At 41.1% G+C, this 23,390-nt stretch overlaps 1 protein-coding gene across 4 annotated transcripts in view; it reads right to left on the bottom strand.

Moving 5' to 3' along the window:
* The window catches only part of HLTF (helicase like transcription factor), a 59,161-nt gene extending 49,725 nt beyond the window's left edge, over window positions 1-9,436 (bottom strand). For 2 of the 4 annotated variants that reach the window (XM_033402760.2, XM_033402761.2), the window contains exons 1-2: window positions 9,208-9,436; window positions 7,815-8,022 (exon numbers count right to left, since the gene is read on the bottom strand). In XM_033402760.2, the coding sequence (XP_033258651.1) occupies window positions 7,815-8,022; window positions 9,208-9,227 (228 nt within the window). In that variant the 5' untranslated portion in view covers window positions 9,228-9,436. The remainder of the gene's footprint in view (window positions 1-7,814; window positions 8,023-9,207) is intronic. The other 2 variants (XM_033402762.2, XM_004278192.3) reach the window with 2 other exon arrangements.
* Between the last annotated feature and the right edge of the window lie 13,954 nt (window positions 9,437-23,390).

Raw genomic sequence — 23,390 nt, 5'->3', positions numbered from 1 at the left:
AAACAAAACAATTAAGAAAATGGTAATAGGAACATACATATCAATAATTACCTTAAATGTGAATGTATTAAATGTTCCAACCAAAAGACATTCAGGCTTGCTGAAAGGATACAAAAACAAGACCCATATATATGCTGTCTACAAGAGACCCACTTCAGACCTAGGGACACATACAGAATGAAAGTGAGGGGATGGAGATGGAAAAAGATATTCCATGCAAATGGAAGTCAAAAGAAAGCTGGAGTAGCAATACTCATATCAAATAGACTTTAAAATAAAGAATGTTACAACAGACACGGAAGGACACTACATAATGATCAAGGGATCAATCCAAGAAGAAGATATAACAATTATAAATACATATGCACCCAACATAGGAGCACCTCAATACATAAGGCAACTACTAACAGCTCTAAAAGAGGAAATCGACAGTAACACAGTAATAGTGGGGGACTTCAACACCTCACTTACACCAATGGACAGATCATCCAAAATGAAAATAAATAAGGAAACACAAGCTTTAAATGATACAAGACCAGATAGATTTAATTGATATTTATAGGACGTTCCATCGAAAAACAGCATATTACACTTTCTTCTCAAGTGCGTATGGAATATTCTCCAGGATAGATCACATCTTGGGTCACAAAGCAAGCCTCAGTAAATTTAAGAAAACTGAAATCATATCAAGCATCTTTTCTGACGAAAACGCTATGAGATTAGAAATCAATTACAGGGAAAAAAACCGTAAAAAACACAAACACATGGAGGCTAAACAATACATTACTAAATAACCAAGAGATTACTGAAGAAATCAAAGAGGAAATCAAAAAATACATAGAGACAAATGACAGTGAAAACACGAAGATCCAAATTTATGGGATGGCAGAGCGGCTGGGCCTGTGAGCCATGGCTGCCAGGCCTGCACGTCCAGAGCCTGTGCTCCGCAACAGGAGAGGCCACAACAGTGAGAGGCCCGCGTACCGCAAAAAACAAACAAACAAAACCTATGGGATGCAGCAAAAGCAGTTCTGAGAGGGAAATTTATAGCTATACAAGCCTACCTCAAGAAACAAGAAAAATCTCAAATATACAATATAACCTTACACCTAAAGGAACTAGAGAAAGAAGAACAAACAAAACCCAAAGTTAGCAGAAGGAAAGAAATCATAAAGATCAGAGCAGAAGTAAATGAAATAGAAACAAAGAAAACAATAGCAAAGATCAATAAAACTAAAAGTTGGTTCTCTGAGGATAAACAAAATTGATAAACCGTTAGCCAGACTCATCAAGAAAAAGAGGGAGAGGACTCAAATCAATAAAATTAGAAATGAAAAAGAAGTTACAACAGGCACCACAGAAATACAAACCATCCTAAGAGACTACTACAAGCAACTCTATGCCAATAAATTAGACAACCTGGAAGAAATGGACAAATTCTTAGAAAGGTATAAACTTCCAAGACTGAACCAGGAAGGTACAGAAAATATGAACAGACCAATCACAAGTAATGAAATTGAAACTGTCATTAAAAATCTTCCAACAAACAAAAGTCCAGGACCAGATGGCTTCACAGGTGAATTCTATCAAATATTTAAAGAGTGAACACCCATCCTCTCAAACTCTTCCAAAGAACTGCAGAGGAAGGAACACTCCCAAACTCATTCCATGAGGCCACCATCACCCTGATACCAAAACCAGACAAAGATACTGCAAAAAAAGAAAATTACAGATCAGTATCACTCATGAATATAGATGCGAAAGTCCTCAACAAAATACTAGCAAACAAAATCCAACAATGCATTAAAAGGATCATACACCATGATAAAGTGGGATTTATCCCAGGGATGCAAGGATTCTTCAATGTAAGGAAATCAATCAATGTGATACACCATATTAACAAATTGAAGAATAAAAACCATATGGTCATCTCAATACATGCAGAAAAAGCTTCTAAAAAATTCAACACCCATTTATGATAAAAACTCTATAGAAAGTGGGCATAGAGGGAACCTACCTCAACATAATAAAGGCCATATACGACAAACCCACAGCAAACATCATTCTCAATGGTGAAAAATTGAAAGCATTTCCTCTAAGATCAGGAACAAGACAAGGATGTCCACTCTCACCACTATCATTCAACATAGTTTTAGAAGTCCTAGCCACAGCAATCAGAGAAGAAAAAGAAATAAAAGGAATACAAATTGGAAAAGAAAAAGTAAAACTGTCTCTGTTTGCAGATGTCATGTTACTATACATAGAGAATCCTAAAAATGCCACCAGAAAACTACTAGAGTTAATCAATGAATTTGGTAAAATTGCAGGATACAAGTTTAACGCACAGAAATCTCTTGCATTCCTATACACTAATGATGAAAAATCTGAAAGAGAAATTAAGGAAACACTCCCATTTACCAATGCAACAAAAAGAATAAAATAACTAGGCATAAACCTACCTAGGGAGACAAAAGACCTGTATGCAGAAAACTATAAGACAGTGATGAAAGAAATTAAAAATAATACCAACAGATGGAGAGATATACTATGTTCTTGGATTGGAAGAATCAATATTGTGAAAATGACTATACTACCGAAAGCAATCTACAGATTGAATGCAATCCCTATCAAATTACCAATGGCATTTTTTATGGAACTAGAACAAAAAATCTTAAAATTTGTATGGAGACACCAAAGACCCCGAATAGCCAAAGCAGTCTTGAGGGAAAAAACCGAGCTGGAGGCATCAGACTCCCTGACTTCAGACTATACTACAAAGCTACAGTAATCAAGACAATATGGTACTGGCACAAAAACAGAAACATAGATCAATGGAACAAGATAGAAAGCCCAGAGATAAACCCACGCACCTATGGTCAACTAATCTATGACAAAGGAGGCAAGGATATACAATGGAGAAAAGATAGTCTCTTCAATAAGTGGTGCTGGGAAAACTGGACAGCTACATGTAAAAGAATGAAATTAGAACACTCCCTAACACCATACACAAAAATAAAGTCAATATGGGTTAGAGACCTAAATGTAAGACTGGACACTATAAAACTCTTAGAGGAACACATAGGAAGAACACTCTTTGACATAAATCAGAACAAGATCTTTTTTGATCCGCCTCCTAGAGTTACAGAAATAAAAACAAAAATAAACAAATGGGACCTAATGAAACTTAAAAACTTTTGCAAAGCAAAGGAAACCATAAACAAGACGAAAAGACAACCCTCAGAATGGGAGAAAATATTTGCAAAGGAATCAACGGACAAAGGTTTAATCTCCAAAATGTATAAACAACTCATGCAGCTCAATATTAAAAAAACAAACAACCCAATCCAAAAATGTGCAGAAGACCTTAATAGACATTTCTCCAAAGAAGACATACACATGGCCAAGAAGCACAGGAAAAGCTGCTCAACATCACTAATTATTAGAGAAATGCAAATCAAAACTTCAATGAGGTATCACTTCACACCAGTTAGAATGGGCTTCATAAGAAAATCTACAAACAAATGCTGGAGAGGGTGTGGAGCAAAGGGAACCCTCTTGCACTGTTGGTGGAAATGTAAATTGATACAGCCACTATGGAAAACAATATGGAGGTTCCTTAAAAAGTAAAAATAGAATTACCATATGATCCAGCAATCCCACTACTGGGCATATACCCAGAGAAAACCATAATTCAGAAAGACACATGCACCCCAATGTCCATTGCAGCACTATTTACAATAGCCAGGTCATGGAAGCAACCTAAATGCCCAACGACAGACGAATGAATAAAGAAGATGTGGTACATATATACAATGGAATATTACTCAGCCATAAAAAGGAACAAAACTGAGTCATTTTTTGAGATGTGGATGGATCTAGAGACTGTCATACAGAGTGAAGTAAGTCAGAATGAGAAAAACAAATATTGTATATTAACACATGTATGTGGAACCTAGAAAAATGGTACAGATGAACCGGTTTACAGGGCAGAAGTTGAGACACAGATGTAGAGAACAAACATATGGACACCAAGGTGGGAAAGCCGCAGGGGTGTGGGGATGGTAGTGTGCTGAATTGGGCGATTGGGATTGACAAGTATACACTGATGTGTATAAAACTGATGACTAATAAGAACCTGCTGTATAAAAAAATTAAAAAATTTTAAAAAAAGAAATGATAATCATTAAAAAATCCAAGAAAGATTACTTGAAAAGATGAAACAGATAAATCTCTATCAAGGCTAATGAATAAAAAATAAGAATAGACACAAATACATAACACAAACAATGAAAAGAGGAATACAACCATAAACAGTTAAAACAGTTTTACATGTATATGACTACTATGCAAACTCCGTGGCAATAAGTTTGAAAATATAAATGGATGCTTTTCTTTAAAAATATGAATTGCCCAAATTGACTCAAGACGTATCTGAATTACGGTGAGTTTGAATGAAGCCAGACTTAAAAAGTACACACTATATGATTCAATGTATATGAAGCTCTAGGGAATTCCCTGGCAGTCCAGTGCTTAGGACTCTGTGCTTCCACCACAGAGGGTACGGGTTCGATCCCTAGTCAGGGAACTAAGGTCTCACATTTCTGCATGCCGCGTGGTGCAGCCAAAAAAAAAAGTATATGAAGCTCTAGAATAAGCTAAACTACAGTGATAGAAATCAGACTGGTGGTTCTTCAGGCAGAGGCAGGGATGAAGGACTGCAACAGAACACAAAAGAACTTTAGAGGTAATGGAAATGATCTATATGTTGATGGGGTGGTGATGATCAGGTATATATCTTTGTTAAAACTCTTGGAATCATACACTTCAAATGCTTGCATTTATAAATATATATATATAAATCACATCTCAATAAAGCGGAAAAAAGTTGAAAATAATAAAAAGCATGCAAAGATAAATACCTCAATTTTTATTACAAGATTTCTGTCAGTTATGAACTCGAAAACATCAACAAGAAAAAGTACAATAAAGATCTGTATTGACATGAAAAGATATTCCTAATATTTTACTTTAGAAAAGGTGATTACTATAGTAGACATAATATGATCCTCTTTTTTTTTTTTTTTTTTTTTTTGTGGTACACGGGCCTCTCACTGCTGTGGCCTCTCCCGCTGCGGAGGACAGGCCCCAGACGCACAGGCTCAGCGGCCATGGCTCACGGGCCCAGCCACTCCGCGGCATGTGGGATCCTCCCGGACCGGGGCTCGAACCCGCGTCCCCTGCATCGGCAGGCGGACTCTCAACCACTGCGCCACCAGGGAAGCCCTGATCCTCATTTTTATTAATATATAATATGACTTAAAGTCACATGTATATTTTCTCAGAGTAAAGCGTGGAGGACATAACAACATAAGTTGTGATTCTGGATTCAGGCAGAGTTGATACTTTTTCCTTTAGCCATTTTAAAATAATAAATGTGTATTACTTATAAAATAAATAATATACATTTTGTAAAATAAAAGAATTAACGATTAGTTTTAATCAGCTCATCACATTTGTATTAGCTTACCAGTGTCACAGAAATTATTCTAAGATCAACAAATAGTGATAGTTCTAAGATCAATAACAAGCATGAGCTAATATTTCACAATGGTTTAAAATAATTTAAAAACAATGTTACATTTTGAAAATATTTCACAAATCCAAAATAGGAAAGTTCCTAAATGAATACGAGAGCTAGAAAACAGATGGATATATGAACTGAGAACTGACAGATTCAGGAAAAAATTAGAAAAGAAAAACTATTTCAGAATTAAAGAATAAAGTAGAAAGAACACAAAAGTGAACAGATCTTGTAAAAAACATGGTAAGGGAAATAAATGATGAAAAACAGAAAAGTAAAAAAATATGATAAAAAGGATTTCAGAGGAACAAACATTTACATACGGCATACGTATATGCAGAGGAGATGTAATACCGAGAGAACAGAATGGAGTCCTTTGAAGAAAAACAAGCTCTGAAACAAAACAAACATTTAAAACCATAATTAGGGCTTCCCTGGTGGCGCAGTGGTTGAGAGTCCACCTGCCAATGCAGGGGACACGGGTTTGTGCCCCGGTCCGGGAAGATCCCACATGCCGCGGAGCGGCTGGGCCCGTGAGCCATGGCCACTGAGCCTGCGCGTCCGGAGCCTGTGCTCCGCAACGGGAGAGGCCACAACAGTGAGAGGCCCGCGTACCGCAAAAAACAAACAAACAAAAAACCATAATTAAAGTTTTCTGAAATAGAAGAAAATGAAGTTACACAACAGTCAACACTAAGACATTGCCTAATGAAACTTTTGGACTTTCAAGATAAGGAAAAATATCCTTTAGTTATCCAAGCAAAATAATTCCAATTGATCTACATGGGAGAGAAATCATATTGGCATCAGAATTTTAACCAGCAACATGTTATACAACACCAAGATATTATGGAGAGAAAATATGGGTCAAGGATTTTATATTCAACCAAACTGTCCTTGAAGCATATAAGTACCACAAGTACAAACAACAAAACTCAGGAAATATTGTTCCTTCCTAAGGAATCTCCTAGACAACACACTTCAGACAACCATAGAATGACCTGAGAAGCTCTAATATTACAAAGAAAATATGAGAGAATAAAACACTAGACAACTCTTTCCCAAGGAATCTCCCACAAAATATACTTCAGACAACCAAAAAATGATCTGAGAAGCTTCGCCATAAGAAAAATACGGGGGAATGGAAGAACTGGTAAATCCAACTTTCCATAGAACAATATATGCAGTTTCTGCAATAAATCAATGACATGAAACAAAGAGCAGGGAGGTGACTTACATAACAACCAAAGGTACTATTATTAACTTGTTTTGATCCTGATTCAAACAAATTAACAATAAAAAGGCATTTTTAAACAATTAAGAAAACTGATTATGTATTAGTTATAGGATGTAATAGAGAATTATTATTAATTTTGTTAAGTACAACGATGTAAGAAAATCCCTGAATTTTTTTAGAGATACACACTTAAATGTTGTAAAGTGATACAGCTGGAATATTTAATACCCAAGAAAAAGAGAAAAAGTGATGAAGCTAATCTGCAAAAAGCTTGTTAACTACTGAATCTGGATCATGGGTATATGGAAGTTTACTGTATTATTCTTCTTTTATGCATGTCTGAAATTTTTCATAATTAAAAAAATAAAGCTAGAGATATATCATCCAGATAACACAGAGGCATACTAGACAACCATGACAAAGACAACTGCTTTATCTTTGTCTCTGTTCTCTTCTCTCTCTCTCTCTCTCTCTCACACACACACACACACACACACACAATGCAGAGAATAGAGATACAAAAAGATAAACACAGGAAGAAAAAAAAGTACCTAAAAATAGACAATTCCTTTATCTAGTATGAATTGATCTTCCTAAATTAAAAATATTAAACTGTAGAAATGTGCTAAGGGACAGGAGAGGAGAAAGCAATGGACTGACTTGGAAGTCATTTTGCAAGTGTACCACATAGTATCTGTGCTTTTTGAGCAAATCATTTAACCTTCCTGAGCTTCACTTCTATAAGGGGATAACAGATGTCCTATCTACCTCAGAGACACTGTAATGATCAAATGAGACCATACAGGAAACAATGCTTTGTATATTATAACCATGATATAAAGTAAAAGAATATTAATAATTAGGTATTTGTTATCTCTTGCCCAGATATATTTCAATTAAAGTAAATATTTACTGCATATATCACCTTCTAATCCTCATTTTCTACATAAATAACATATCATATCACTTTAACTTAATATCTAATGTTATACTCACTACTCCTGTGTAATAGCGTAGTCCAACTACATGACCTCTCAAAGTTCCAAATAATACTGAATCTAGCTCTTCATCGCTCGTTAGGAAATCATCTGGAGGAATAATATCTTGGAATTCAAAACGAGGAAAGAAAGTTGGATATGAGAGGCGTGGAAAATTTCCATGGACTCCATACTGGACAGTCTGCAAGTACTTCCAAACAGGATCTCTATTAAAAAAACAAAAAAACAACAACAACAAAAAAAAAAACCACACACACAGAAAAACAATACAATATTTAACCAAATATTTCTCAAAGACCATACCATATTTAAAGGCCAATTGTTTTCTCACATTTTACTTCAACAGATTAAATCTTATGTGGGAAGTGCTGTATAAAGATTAATCGCGTTCCTCTGGTTAAAGCAAGAATTGGAGTGGCGGACGTTTCTAGAAACCCTACCTGTTCAATAATGTGTCTTCTACCCTGAGGTATTCAAAGTGAAAACCCCAATGAGGGTTCACAAATCTCTTTCCTAGTCTGCATCACCTACTTAAACTGAAATATATGTGATGTCTGTAACTATACACCAAAATTTCAATACATCTTGAGGTAGAAGAGACTTGAAAACACTGCACTTTTTTACACAAAGCCATTTATAGCTTTACAAATAATACATCCAGCAACCACTACTTTAATTCCCTTCGACTAGAACCCTTATTTTATTCAGGTATCCTAACGGTGCCATCATGGGAAGCTGACCTCAAGCCCCCGACTCCCGTTGGTTTAAGGGTAACCTCAACCCCCCGATGGAGAATTGTTTCCGGAATGGGTATGTAAACCAATTTGGACAAAAAGTAAGAGGAAGTCGGCTGGGAGACTTCCAGGAAGCTTCTACTTTGCTAAGAACAGAGAGAAGCTATTTCCCCTGCGTTCTACTTGCACGTCACGCGTCCTGCTTCTGGCTCCTCTGCAGATATGTATTTGCACGTCTGTGCATACACATCAATTGTGAGGTGCTTGGGGACAGGGGCTGTCTTACCCGGCCCTTTCGGCCGAGCACAATGCCCGGCGCACAGTGGGTATCTCATGGGTGTTTTGTGGAATAAAGCACAGGGCGAGAAGAGACCCCGGCTAAGGAGGGGAGCTTAGAGCCCCAGGCCCCGTACAGCCTTTGACAGAGATTTCCCCAAGGCCCTGGCAAGAGACTCGCCTGAGAAGCCTCCCCTCGCCCGCGGAGACTCTGCATTTATTTCTCCCGCGGCTATAGGAGCCGCCAGCGGGACGAACGCCAGCTGCGCAGCTCGCAAGGGGAACGCGAAGGAAACGCGGGGAAGGTCAGGTTCATCTGGGGACGCGGCCACGCCGTTACCCTCGGCGCCCCACCCCCTCCGCCCCCTTCACCCCCTTCACCTCTTGAACATCCAGGACATGGCGCTGAGTGGATGACGAGAGGTACTTAGGCGCCCGGTTTCGTTCTCGAGCCGCCTGGATAAGCCTCCTTCCAGGCCCCGGGGCCGAAAAGCCTGGCACAGGTTCCGAGGGCCGAAGCAAGAGCGCGCTTCGGCAAGGTAAGACGCAGCGAGCCGAGCCAGACGTCGACGCCGTCTCCTTCCAGCAGCAATGTGAGAGGCCAGCGACGCTTTGTGACTGGCACCCGGAACGTCCAATCCCGAGGAGGAGCCTACGGAGACCAACCAAGCAGAGCACAGAAGGGTGAGCAACTCCGCCCCGCGCAGCGATTCAAAGACGCGAGGAGGGGGTCCCGGCTGCAGGGGCGGTTCCATCCGGGTTCTTCCCCACCCCCAAGGCAGGGGCGAGGGAAAGCCACGCGGTTCGAGGAGCCCGCCTGCAGTGCACGGGGTGTACACGTTTCTGTTTGATTCCCCGACTCAATGAAAGGGCGACGCCTCTCCTTTCCGCTGTTTCCCTCAGGCCCTAAGCCAAGGCCCCATTCTTCAGGTCCTACCACCATCCTGCCTCTAATTTTCCCTTTATCTTATGGGACATGTAGTAGTGTCTTCCACTGCGTAAGCTCCTTTCCTTCGTTTATCTGCGGTGAATCCGGGTAGTTGCCCTCAAAATATGCATTTTAAGCCCCACGAGCGAATCAATGAGCCACACCGGGTACAGAGAGCTTAATCGCAATTTAGATTTATGGCGTTCCCCCTCCATCTCTCCATCTCTCCCTCTCCCCCTCTCCCACCACCCCCACCTTTTTTGGGGGGGGAATTTTCATTTCTACTAGAGGAAAGCCATAAAATGTGATGAGAGCACAAGAACCTTGTTGGTGGTAGCTGGAAGTGGCCCAGCCTCCCCTGAGGGCATGTAGCTGTCCCTGCAGGGTGGGAAGAAGCTGGTTTTCCTCGGGGAACTATAGGGGTCGCTCCCGACTGCTCCGTAGACGGCTTCTGAGAATGTGAGGAGACGGGAGAATTCAGCTTTGAGTGGGTGGGCCAGTTCGTCCCGCTGCCAGCCAAGGTGCTGGCAGGGCTGGTCTCTATGCCTTGGGAGCCTTGTGTAATACCTGGTGCAGCAACAGCACCGAGGTAAGAAGCTGGTGGTGGCCCTGACCTGTGCTTAGGGCTAGGTGTTAACTGTCAAGAGATGTGCAGGATTAAAGAGGAAATGTATTTGAGAAAGTGATTAGTATTGACCCTTGCCCTTCAAAGAGTGGTCCATTTCACACTTCCGTACGCAGAGTAAGAGAGATGGTCAATGAAACAGTTTTTCAGGAGGCATTTGTTCACTATCTTAAACTATTCGATCTGTAAATATGAAGCTGCAGTAGAATGAGAAATAAAACTTTCAGCAACTTATTACTTCATCTCACTAAACAGAAGGAAGATGAAGGGAGTGGCATTTCAAGTTATTTTAGTTATTTTTAAAATTAATTATTTATTTTTGGCTGCGTTGGGTCTTTGATGCTGCGTGCAGGCTCTCTCTAGCTGCAGCGAGCAGGGTCTACTCTTCGTTGCAGTTTGCAGGCTTCTCATTGTGGTGGCTTCTCTTGTTGCGGAGCACGGGCTCTAGGCGCGCGGGCTTCAGTACTTGTGGTTCGCGGGCTCTAGAGCACAGGCTCAGTAGTTGGGGCGCATGGGCTTAGTTGCTCCGCGGCGTGTGGGATCTTCCCAGACCAGGGCTCGAACCCGTGTTCCCTGCATTGGCAGGTGGATTCTTAACCACTGCACCACCAGGGAAGCCCTATTTTAGTTATTTTACTTTCTTCTGGAAGTATTATGAGGCAAATGGCAATATAGTTCAATTTTGAATGTGCCAGAGCTAAATAATTTCTTGAAAAATATGCCAGAAAATGCCCAAATTGAAAATGTTTTGTGTGTAAAGTTAAAAAAGAAGTTGTGCTCGTCAGACTGAAAGATAAATTTCAAATCTGGCAATACCTATCAGGTAAACCTGACCCTTTCAAGACTTGAAACCTATGAATAATGACTATCCCATGGTTAAAGAATGTGGATTGAATGAAGTAAAAATTTGTTATTTAAAGTCAACATTTTTGTCCATATTGTCACTATTTTACATCTCAGATCTAGTAGCTGAACTTAAACTTGAATACTTTCATTTAATTGTTCTTTATTATTTTTAGTTTTAAAAAAGAAGTGCCATTTGTACTAGTTTGATTAAAATGTCACAACACTTACGAATTCAGACGGGAAAATGTTTTCTGAAAAATAAACATTTGTAACTGGAAAAAAGAGAAAGGGAACTGTACAGTGGCTTGTGTGTTGGACTGATGTGTAAGGAGGAGAGTGTCACAAAGAGGACAGTGAGGAAGATAAGGGCCAGATTACATAGAAATTTATGGTCTGTGGTAGAGTTTGTATTTTATGTTCAATGCAATAGAAATCCATTAAATGTTTTAAGCAGGAGAATGACAATCTAGATTAGGCTTTAAAAAATTCACTCTGTCAGCTCTGTGAGAATGGATTATAGGGAACAAGAACAGAAATGGAGAAACTGGTTAGTTGACCATTAGAAAACGATTGTGTCCAGGTAAGAGATGATGATAGCTTGGAACGGGGAGGTGATGAAGCTAAGATGACCAAAAGCGTTTACTGATGGATTTGGATATGGGAGCTGAGGGAGGGGAAGGAATAAAAAATTCCTCCAGCCAGCCACCCAACTACTAGTCATAAGCATGCTTTCTCATCCTCTACCCCCCTTTATGCAAATTAAACATGTCATTCCCCTGTTTGATGCTGTGAGCATGCAATCAAAAGAATGGCATGGGGACTTCCCTGGCGGTCCAGTGGTTAAGACTCCATGCTTCCACCGCAGGGGGCACATGTTCTATCCCTGGTCGGGGAACTAAGATCCCACATGCCTCACGGCATGGCCAAAAAAATAAAAGATAATAAAATTAAATTAAAAAATTTTAAAAACACAAAAGAATGGCATGTATGGCTTTTTATAATGTCTCCTACTTCCCACTCCTGTCACTTCCCAACCCACCCTGCCTATAATGGCCTTCACATACATAACCATAAGGCCATTCTCACATCCAACAAAATTAATAATCAATCCTTGATGTCTTCTAATAATGAGTTCATAGTCCAATTTTCACAATTGTCTCAAAAAATGTGCTTTAATAGTTTGTTAACAAAACTAGAATTTTGAAGCCCTTGGCAAAGAAAATAACTTAAGAGTCTGACTTTCCAAAATTCTGGCTTCAGTACAAAAACTTCCAAGTTTATGTCATAACTAATAGATTCTGGAAGAATATATGATGTTGTAAGAACCTGCTATTTTTTCAATTCATTCACCCAAAAGGAGATAGAGACAAAGTTCAATGGAAGAGGATTTTTGGGAATGACGTAGGAGAGTTCAGAGAAAATCTCTAAGTGAATCTTAGGGAAAGGGCCTGGAATGCCTGGGCCAACAGCCACAGAACGAGGGATGGTAGCTTAGCAAAGTTCCTAGAGATCCTACAAGAAAAGGAAACTGTGATTCATTTTCCAGAGAGTAGCCTCAAGATTCTGCAGATCTTTTTTTTTTTTTAACATCTGTATTGGAGTATAATTGCTTTTCAGTGGTGTGTTAGTTTCTGCTTTATAACAAAGTGAATCTGTTATATATATACATATGTTCCCATATCTCTTCCCTCTTGCGTCTCCCTGCCTCCCACCCTCCCTATCCCACCCCTCTAGGTGGTCACAAACCACCGAGCTGATCTCCCTGTGCTATGCAGCTGCTTCCCACTAGCTATCTATTTTACATTTGGTAGTGTATATATGTCCATGCCACTCTCTCACTTTGTCCCAGCTTACCCTTCCCTCTCCCCATATCCTCAACTCCATGCTCTAGTAGGTCTGTGTCTTTATTCCTGTCTTACCCCTAGGTACTTCATGACTTTTTTTTTTTCTTAGATTCCATATATATGTGTTAGCATACGGTATTTGTTACAAATAGAACTACCATACAACCCAGCAATCCCACTACTGGGCATATACCCTGAGGAAACCATAATTCAAAAAGAGTCATGTAGCACAGTGTTCATTGCAGCTCTATTTACAATAGCCAGGACATGGAAGCAACCTAAGTGTCCATCAACAGATGAATGGATAAAGAAGATGTGGGCACATGTATACAATGGAATATTACTCAGCCATAAAAAGAAACGAAATTGAGTTATTTGTAGTGAGGTGGATGGACCTAGAGTCTGTCATGCAGAGTGAAGTAAGTCAGAAAGAGAAGATTCTGCAGATCTTAGAGAAAGCCTCAGAGATCAGAAGTGTGCCAGGGCAGGAAAGGAATAAAGGCTAATGAGGTGGTTCTGTCAAGGGGCCCAAAGGCCGTCCTGCAAATCCTACTGGAGTCTCTGGTGGGTCTCCAGGATCACAATTCTAGCAAGCAGAAGCAGAAGGCTGGTGCCTAAAGATGAGGTGGGATGAGTTATACCAGCAGTGGGTGGCCACAGAAGATGAATGAAGTCCAAACATAAGCCCCCTAGAGGGTTAGAGAAAGGAGACTGAATTCGAAACCTGAATTTAATTGACTTTAAGTCTTAAAATGACTTAACTACCTGGAAGTGACTAAATTAAGTTACCTCCCTTTAGGCAAACTGAAGGTTTAAGACAAATTAAGTTCAATAAAAAATTATGACGTTTTGTCCTTGCAAAGTCAGTAATTGAAATTAATACATGCTATACATCCATATACACACACACATCTCAATGAATTTACATCTAGATATTTATAGCAGATATCTCTAGCTGGTTGATAAGGGGATTTACATTTTCTTCTTTTTGCTTATATGAATGTAAAATAGTCTCTGTATTTAACATGTATTGTTTTTTTGCTGTAAGGAAATAATAAAAGATACAAACTGAATGTCATAAAGAAATTATAGTTTTTCAACTTTCTGTTTTAATTCATTTTAGACTTGTAGAAAGGTTGCAAAATTAGTACAAAAAGTTACCTCGTATCTCTTACCCCATCAATTTTAACATACATCATCACAGTACAATGATCAAAATCAGGAAATTAACATTGGTACAATAATATTTCTGAACCATTTTTGTAAATAAGACAAGTCAGAGGAAATGATAGAAAATAAAATCTTTTGTGACTTCGTTATTTACAACTGAATTTTCTTACACTTAATCAGGACTGCTACAGATGTGGGGGCAGATTCATGGGTAGAACAACAGCTGATGGGGTAGAGGAAGTAATGTAAAATGAATGCCAAGTAAATTATTAATGAAGTAATGTCATGAATATCTAGTGCCTGCCTTGAAGTAAGCATGCAATAAATGCTCTTATTATTATTACTATTATTGTTGTAATAGAGTTATTATCTAATGAGTCTTCCAGCACTTAACAAGGAATATCGTTGATGGTGGCTTGTTTCCTGGCGCTCATCAGCAAGTTGTTCCTGAGTCCCAGAATAACACTGTTTCCAGAAGCCAATCGTTTTCCCAGGTGCAAGTCCTTGAAACAGACTGAAATGTTTCATCAAGAACCAGAAGACACTCTGATTCCCAACTCCCACCCTGAGAAATCTGTGGTGTTCCAGATAACAGAGGCCTTTCCCAGGAGATAATTGTTTCCTCCTCCTTTAGGGCCTTGGCTCACTTTGTGCTCCTACCTGGCTGAAGACCAGAGTTGCCGAAGAATTAGGCCTGCCTGGGATCTGTCCCCTCCTTTGCCTCGTGCCCAGGATCTTTGTCTCAGCTTCAGGAAAGCACCACTCTGGTCTGTTAAAAAGAAAAACGTAGTCCAAAAATGGTGTCACTCATGCTAAAAAGCCCATGCTACCAAACCTAGTTTTAATACCTGATCTAATTGCAGTTTCAACCTCTCCTAGAAATGTCATCTTAATCCACCCATCTGGAATTTTCTGGTCAAGCACCAGTAAAGTAATCTGTTACTTGGGCCTTCTCAATCCCCCAGAGGAAGAAGAGGCAATCTGCATGATAAAACCCTTGCTGTTCCCTACCCTACCCACCCTACCCCACCCCAAAAAAGAAGATGTCCTGGCCTAAAAGTAATCTTTTCTTTTGCTACTAGCTCCCTTGGCACCTCACCCTTCTTCCACCCCACACATTAAACACCATGCAAACAAAAAAATAAAAGTCCACATCTGACTAAAAATCTTACTGTAATACAACTGCATAACTAGGATGTTGTTATCCTAGTAGGATTACATAATATATAAATAGCTACCTATTTACGAATATCCCCATTCAAAGAGGAAGGGAAGCATTACACATATTACTGTTTTAGATTTCTATCCTTGAGGTGGTTGGAAGTCCCAAAACAAACACAACAAAATTACACATTTTTCTTCATCATCACTGAGGATTACTTATCCCAAAAGGCCTATAATCTAAATCCTCATTTCCTGATTCCCAGACTAGCGTAATGTTTTCCCCCAGATTATACAATTTAATCTAATAATTGAAAATATACACAAAGAGATTAAAAGCACACGAAAATTAAGTTTTTAAAAAATGCCAAAAAAAAAAGGAAATTAATAAGTGGCATCACACTACAGACTAAACTTAGCTAAAGACACATAATTGTTTTTCTTAAACTGCAGGTATTTGAGAAAGTACTTGTGAAATTAACAGTTTATAAAAATAAGGTAAAAATTTCAGGTGGGAGTAGAGACCGTTCTTAGGCTGAATCATACATGAGGTAAATTTTCAAGCCGTTTCACTTTGCTTTTTTCCTCATGCTGGCTTCAAAGTTATCCCTGGGGCACAAAATTATTCTCAGTTAAGAACTACTGCCACCTACACATGACTTTAAATTCTATCTGTATGCTGATCACTCCCAAATGTGTATCTCTAACCCCAGCTTCTTCTATGAGCTCCAGACTCATATGTAACAGACATCTTAAATTTACAAAGCTGGACTTACAAACAGGACTCTATTTTTTTTTTTCGCCGGAACAGGCGGCTTGTGGGATCTTAGTGCCCCAACCAGGGACTGAACCCAGGCCTTCAACAGTGAGAGCACAAGAGTCCTAACCACTAGTCCGCCAGGGAATTCCCTGAAACAGGACTATTAATTCCACCTCTCCCCTTCCTCAACGCACTAATTCTTCTGGTTTCCCCCATTTCAGTAAACAGCATGTAAAAACACTTGTAGTCATCCTTGTATTTTCTCTTGCTCTCACAGCACACATTTTATCCCTCCTATTAGATCTATCTCCAAAATATAACACAAATGTACCTAATTCTCTATTATCACCCTGTCCAAACCACTGTTTTCTCACCTGAACTGCAATATTGCGATGGTCTGAATGAACTCCTTCCTACCTTCTGTTTTCCTCATCTAACCCTACTCCTAGTTCCATTCTTCATTCAGCAGCCAGAGAGATCTTTTTATAATGTAAGTGATATCATATCCCCCTGCTAAAAATGGTCCAATAAATTATCTTTGCCTTAAAATGAAATCCAAATTCTTCCACAGTACATTAGTATCTAGCCCTGCCTCTCTCTTTTTTATCTCATTTCATTCCACATTTCCCTGGGCTCCCGATGTTCTAGAAATACCGGCCCTCTTTCTGTTTTTATGGCATAGGTACCCCCAAGCTTGTTCAGGCCTCCAAGATTGTTCCGGCCTCCAGGCTTCTGAAATTCCTATTCCTTTTGTGTGGACCCCCAGACCTTTCCATGCTGGGCTCTTCCTCACGTTTCAGGTCTCAGCTCAAAAGCCACCTCCTCAGAAAGGCCTTCCTTGACTAAATGAGTACTTGACTAAAATACTCATTGCTCACTTACCCTCTCTCCCAGGGGTTAGCAAACTTGTTCCGTAAAAGGCTAGTGAATAAATATGTTCAGCTTTGTCTACACAACTCTGCTGCAGTAACAGAAAAGCAACCATGGACAGTACTTAAATGAATGGGAGTGGCTGTGTCCCAATAAAACTTTATTTACAAAACAGACAGCTGGCCATAGTTTGCTTGCCCCTACTCTATCACATTATCCTGCTATATCATCTTCATAGAACTTACAACTAACTGGAATTACCCTGTTCGTTTTCTTGATTACTTCCTGTCTCCTTTCCCTAGATAAGCTCCACCAAAAAAAGGACCTTATGTTGTTCACAGTTTATATCCTGCAGTACCTAGAAGATAGTCTAGGTGCTCAGTAATTTTGTTGATTGAATCCATGAAGCAAATTAACTTTCCCTGCACTTGATATAATTAATGAAATCACGTAAAAACCAGATTCGATTCTACATAAAAGATGCTTCCTCTTATAGATGCTTACATTAATACAATTGAAAGAAGATAATTGGTAACCCCCGAAAACTTCTCAGAAACGTATCGAAAACTTTTTCTTAGATATCTCAGACAATTTATCCAAATCACTCCTGCTTCCAATCAGATCTTTTTCTCTACATTTATACAAAATACACCTATATTTTTACTTTTAAAGAAAATAGTCATACAAATCTGACAACCTTGACAAAATTTGTATGTCTAGAGGACAGCAAGGGAGGTCTCCTTCACCAGAGAACCTGCGATAACTCATCCCATAACCAATTAGTCTCCCAATTCATATTCTTCTTTCCTTGTCCTCCTTCTGCCATTCCTCAGGCTTTGGCACTTAGAATTTGTACATTTCTTGCATAGACCAACCACAGTCAGCTTTCTGCTCATTCTGTAGTTTTTATGGAGGTGCTACTGATGCTTTTAAATTTCTTGGGGGCATTTTTAGTCCTCCTCAAAGTGTTCCTCAAAGTGGTCCATGTAACATGGAAATTTTGAATAGAAGATCCCTGCGTAATTAGCGGTTAGTGTTCAGACTTAAAAGTTTCACATTATCTTTTGGGTAGAAGAAGTTGTGAGGTAGTTTTTGGAATTTAGATCTAAAATTCACTCCACTTGTCTTCCAAATGAAAATCTATACAACTCTTAAAATAGGCATTGAATGTTACTGTATTTTTATCTCCTGAAGCTGGAGGTAGTAAAACCTGAGAATACATGCTATAAGAAATAAGGACTACACTTAGCCTATTCAAAAAATATTAAGTCAGAGGCATAATGGATGGTTAAAGTATGATTCTTCTAGGATTTGTCAAAATTAGAGAGGTCTCTTCTCTCCAGGTGAGAACATATCTTAATTTCCCCCTCAGGCCTCTCTATTTTATTGCATTAGCTAAGATAGCACTAAATACTGTTTGTATTCAATTTTTCATTTAGTAATTTGAAAAATATTTCTTGGTCACCTCCTATGTGACAGAGCCTTCTACTAGACACTGGAGGTGTTAAGTAGCTGACAATCTAGTTTATGTGTGGAGGTCATTATACTGTCACACTGATTCAATTCCCATCTGCTTGTCACAGGAAAATAGTGGGCTGCCCTATTGATTAGTCATTGGGAAGAACAGTTTAGAAGAATAAACGTCCTGGGGCCATAAGGGCCTCCCAAGTGTTAGCTATATGGGAGGTTCTGCTGAATGACAACCCCCTCTCCCTCCATTGCCCAATGCAGCCTCTATCTGTCCTTTCCCTGACACCGCCGATACTTGTAAGGAAGCAGCTTGGACCCCTGGGTAGGTCTGAGAAACAAACAGTAGCAAAGGCCGCCTCTATTTGGGAAGATTTCTCCAGGTGTGGAAATCTCTCAGGAACTTAAAAACCTCATACAATCCCCAGAGAAAAACCATCCCTCTACCACCATCTCCTCCAAGCCAATAGGCTAAGATTTGCCCTGCTATAGGCCCCCTTCAGTTACCTCACATCTGGGAACCAGTCCAGAGGGAGATGGAGACTTAGGGCTTCTTCTGAAATGGAAGTCCCCCGCTCTCTGCTCAACTTGAGGTCTCCTCTGTACTCTTCTCTACTTCTCATGGGAATAAAACCATTAGCCTAGTTTTCACTTCTCTGTCCCTGTGGGTAAACTAGGTCCCTTCTATTTTCCTCCTGCCAAGGACCTGTGTTACAAGCCCTGTGGAGCCTCTGCTCAGCTTGGCCAACAAGAATCTGCCTAACAGGGAAGGTCCTTACCTGCCCTGGCTCAGCCTGGCACTGTCTGTGGCCCCAGCCTGCCTCTGGGAGAGCATGAGAAGAAAACAACTTTTTGGTTTCCCTGTCATTTCCCAGTTTGTCCCCCACCTCCACCCCAAATATGTATGCTGACAGTTCTGTGGTTAGAAGGAAGCTGTTTGTTAACTTCTTCACCATAACCTCCATCTGGTTAAATCAACACAAATAAATCCTGATCTCCCGCATCCCCACCTCACCACCATACTTGCATTTCCAAATCTTGTAAGATGTGTTATCTCAACCCTTCTTCCCACTTCTCCTTAAGCTGTCATACTGGGTTCCTCTCTTCTAAGGAGGCATCTCTTATCTCCAGGTGCCATCATCCATGGACAGACACACCAGAAATCCTTTAGTATTTAAGAGTCATGTTTAAAGTGTCACATCCTCCTTACAAAGTCACTCCCTAAGCAGTTGCCTTTTGGAAGCTAAACCAAGAGAGGTTAAATGACTTGTTCAAGACACACGGTGAGGGACTTCCCTGGTGGTCCAGTGGTTAAGAATCCACCTTCCAATGCAGGGAACTTGGGTTCAATCCCTGTTTGGGGAACTAAGATCCCACATGCCTCAGGGCAACTAAGCCTGTGAGCTGCAGCTACTGAGTCTGTGTTCTCTGGAGCCTGTGTGCCGCAACTACTGAGCCTGCGTGCCGCAACTACTGAGCCTACATGCTCTGGAGCCTGCACCACAACTAGAGAAAGCCCGTGTGCTGCAGCAAAAGATCCCATGGGCCGCAACAAAGATCCTGAGTGCCGCAACTGAGACCCGATGCAGCCAAATAAACTTTTAAAAAAAAGAGAGAGAGAGAAGCACATGAGGCTGAAGCCAAGTTTCTAAAAAAAACAGAAAAAACAAAAAACAGCACATGGTGAAAAGGAACAGACCCTGCTGTGTGTGAGGGGAGGGGTGAGGAGCTTAGATCCCAGAAAGGGACATAAGTTTGATTTTTTGTGTCCTCCCTGTTTAACACAACATGTGCATTTGTGTAAATGTTATGTCTGTTTATCAGGAAGATTGTGAGTCCACAGGCACATGTTGTACACATGGCTAGGAATCTCCTTTAAGTTTACGTTTACAATGAGATTACTTATAAATAAGGACATCTTTGTATAAGAATGTTCGGGTACACGTGTGTGAATTTCCCTATCATGAAACTGGCACCTTGATACCCCATGACGGCCCAAAGGAATCCATCATCCCCCATACATCAATAACCATTCTTTTTCTAGCCCATCTCCTACATATATCTCATTGCCATCATATCATCTATCTATCTCCACTGCTCCTACTCTAGCCCAGACCATTATCATCTCTTCCCACGAATTCCTGACTCCAACTTCAACCCCTCCAATTGGCTTCACAGTGGTGCCCAGTTTTTCTAATATCCGATTCAGAGCAGGTAAGGTCTCTGCCTACAGCTCTAATGTCTCCACACTGCCCTCGGGATAATAGTCACGTTGCTCAATTCCGCTTTAGGTGGTCCTTCTCCCCCGCCCCCCTCCCCTTACCTTCATCTCTCTCCCTACAAAATGGTGACGTTGTGTTGATCACTTCCGCTCTGTTCTTTGGCCCTGTGGGCGATTCCTCCACCAGGGACCTTGGCCTAACGGAGCAGGACCCTATGGGGCTTTCCCGGGACAGGCCTTCTCCCGTATCCTCTGCTGTGGCTCCTCTCTGAAAGGCCTAGATAATAGCATTTGATGCACATTTCCAGAGTGGTTTTGCAGATGTGAAACCCCACCACCGCCACCAAATGGAACAACTACCGGATGACCAACAGCACAGATCCCCACGCCTCCTGGAGCCTAAGGACTGATAATGTTAACCCCTGTGACACCACCCTGCTGCCTCACCATCAGCCAATCAGAGAACTGTGCACAAGCTGATCACGTGCCCTGCGACCACCCACCCCTCTCCTGGCCTTTAAAACGCTTTGCCGAAATCCTTTGGGGAGGCTTTTCAGGGCCTGAGCCACCTCTCCTCCTTGCCTGGCCTTGCAATAAACCTTTCTCTGCTCCACATTACGACGTTTCAATTTGTTTGGCCTCACTGTGCGTGGGGCACACGAACGTGTGTTAACATGGCCACATGCCTTGCCGAGTTCTTGCCTATCGGGCCTTCAGGTTTCAGGTAGAACCTCAAACGCTCAAGGAAACCTTCCCCACCCACATGCTTCTGCCCAACGCAGCAATTAAAACGCGTGCTCTTTGACTTACATGGTTTCGTCAGTTTGCCTGTTAGCTCTTTCCAGATTGCGAGCTTTGGAAGGACTAAATCCTATCCTGTAGGAAAGTCAAATACAGCCACCGTTTAGAGGCAGAGGGAGGAGCAAAAGCTGCGCATGCCCACCGGCTTGCCTTCAGGCTGCACCAATCCAAGCCTCAGGAGATGACCTCACTGCCTACCGCCCGCGAGATCAAGCGCCAGGCTCCAAAGTGCAGTGACTCGCAGGAGTTGGGCAGGCTATCCAGAGCCCGAAAACTACTATTCCCAGAATCCTCTGGGAGTGCAACTGCTTCATCCGGAGCTATATTTTCCAGACTTCCCCGCAGGGTTTCGCTCAGAGTTGAAAGTTCGTTGGGTCATGGTGTATTAGAAGGTCCGGGAAGTGGAGATGGGAGAGGGAGTACAAGAGGTGGGGATTGCCACAGCTGCGCCTGAAGCTGCCTAGTGCCTGGCGGAGGCATGGGTAGAAGACCTGGGGTTTTTCTCCAACTCACGCTGGCCTGAAAGGTTTTATTGGTTCCCAAGGGTCCCAGTGCCCTGGGTATCATGCCTTGGTGGCCACTGGGCATCTGTTGCAGAAGGAGAGGTAGAAGCAGTGGCGCGGCTGGCTGTTCTCAGTCTCTAAGGAAGCTACCTGAATGGGGCCCCAGATTCCCCTTCTCCCTTGCTCCTGCTCCTCAGTCACAAATTCCACTCCATTTCTGCTTCAGGGACTCAACTCTGCCAATGTGGGTACAAGGATCCACCCTACCCCCATCCTCCAGTCCCTAAATCTTCAACCTCTACTGATATACTAGCTTCTTCCTTCAGACGCTACGACCCCATACTTTGCCCTTGTACTTACCTCAGCATCACTCCATATTACCTCATAGTGAGAATGTCATACCTCTAGGGTCTCATTAGAGCTGGGGCTCTAATGAGAGATTAGATTAGCCAGGCGTTTTCAGAAGCCTGCCTGGAGAGGACAGTTCTGTACTTGGGCCTCAGTTTCCCCACCTGATATGAAGCCTCTTGGATTCAAGACAGAGAGAATGGGGTGTGTTGAGATGGATGGTCTAGGCAATATCTTACGTTGAGCCTTATTCTCTCCATTTGTAGAATGGTTAACCTTAACCAGAAGGCTTGCCAACAGTGCAACCTTTGTCTTCTACCCCACAGGAGAAATCAAAACTGTAGGGCATAGAGGAGAGAGATCATCACTCCTCTCCAGGCACTTCTGGCTCAGATCAGTTATGTGACTGTGTTTGGCATTTGCAGGAATCAAGGTCATGCTTAGGAACTAGCAATAGAACTTGGAAACTATTGATGCACACTGGTGGTGCTCATACTGGGAAGTTGTGAAGATGAGACCACTCTGAGGGAGAATGCCGTTGAGAGGAAGGGGAAATTGGCGGACCAGTCAAGTTTCAGTTCCACAGCTATCAATGATTCTTGTGTGATCTTGGTCAACTTACTCTCTATTTCCCTTTCTGGATAATATGTGTATGTGGCAGAGGGGCATGGAGTAGTGGAGAGTGGTCATTGACACCTTTTCCCTGTGTTAACAGCATTCCCACAGGGACAAAATTAGATTTTTATTTTAGGTTCTCATCACACCACCAGAGGTCACTATTGACCATTTGTCTGAAAAGCAGTTAACGCAGTTCACAACTTGAAGACAGCCCTGGTACTTTCAATAGTTTAATATACATTACTTAGAAAAATGAAACAATGTCCCAGGTAAAGGCTTTGATTTATACAGCACCCTAAACACAAAAGGAAAAGGAGTCTGTTAAGACAGTGGTTCCCAAACTTTGTTGCAAACGGAATCTTTAAATATACTGATGCCTGTGCAAAGATGCTCAACATCACT

This window comes from Orcinus orca, chromosome 5, assembly GCF_937001465.1.
Source record: "Orcinus orca chromosome 5, mOrcOrc1.1, whole genome shotgun sequence".
Classification (NCBI taxonomy): Eukaryota; Metazoa; Chordata; class Mammalia; order Artiodactyla; family Delphinidae; genus Orcinus; species Orcinus orca.
The sequence above is the reverse complement of the archived record's forward strand: the minus strand, read 5'-3'. Positions and strand labels throughout refer to the sequence as shown.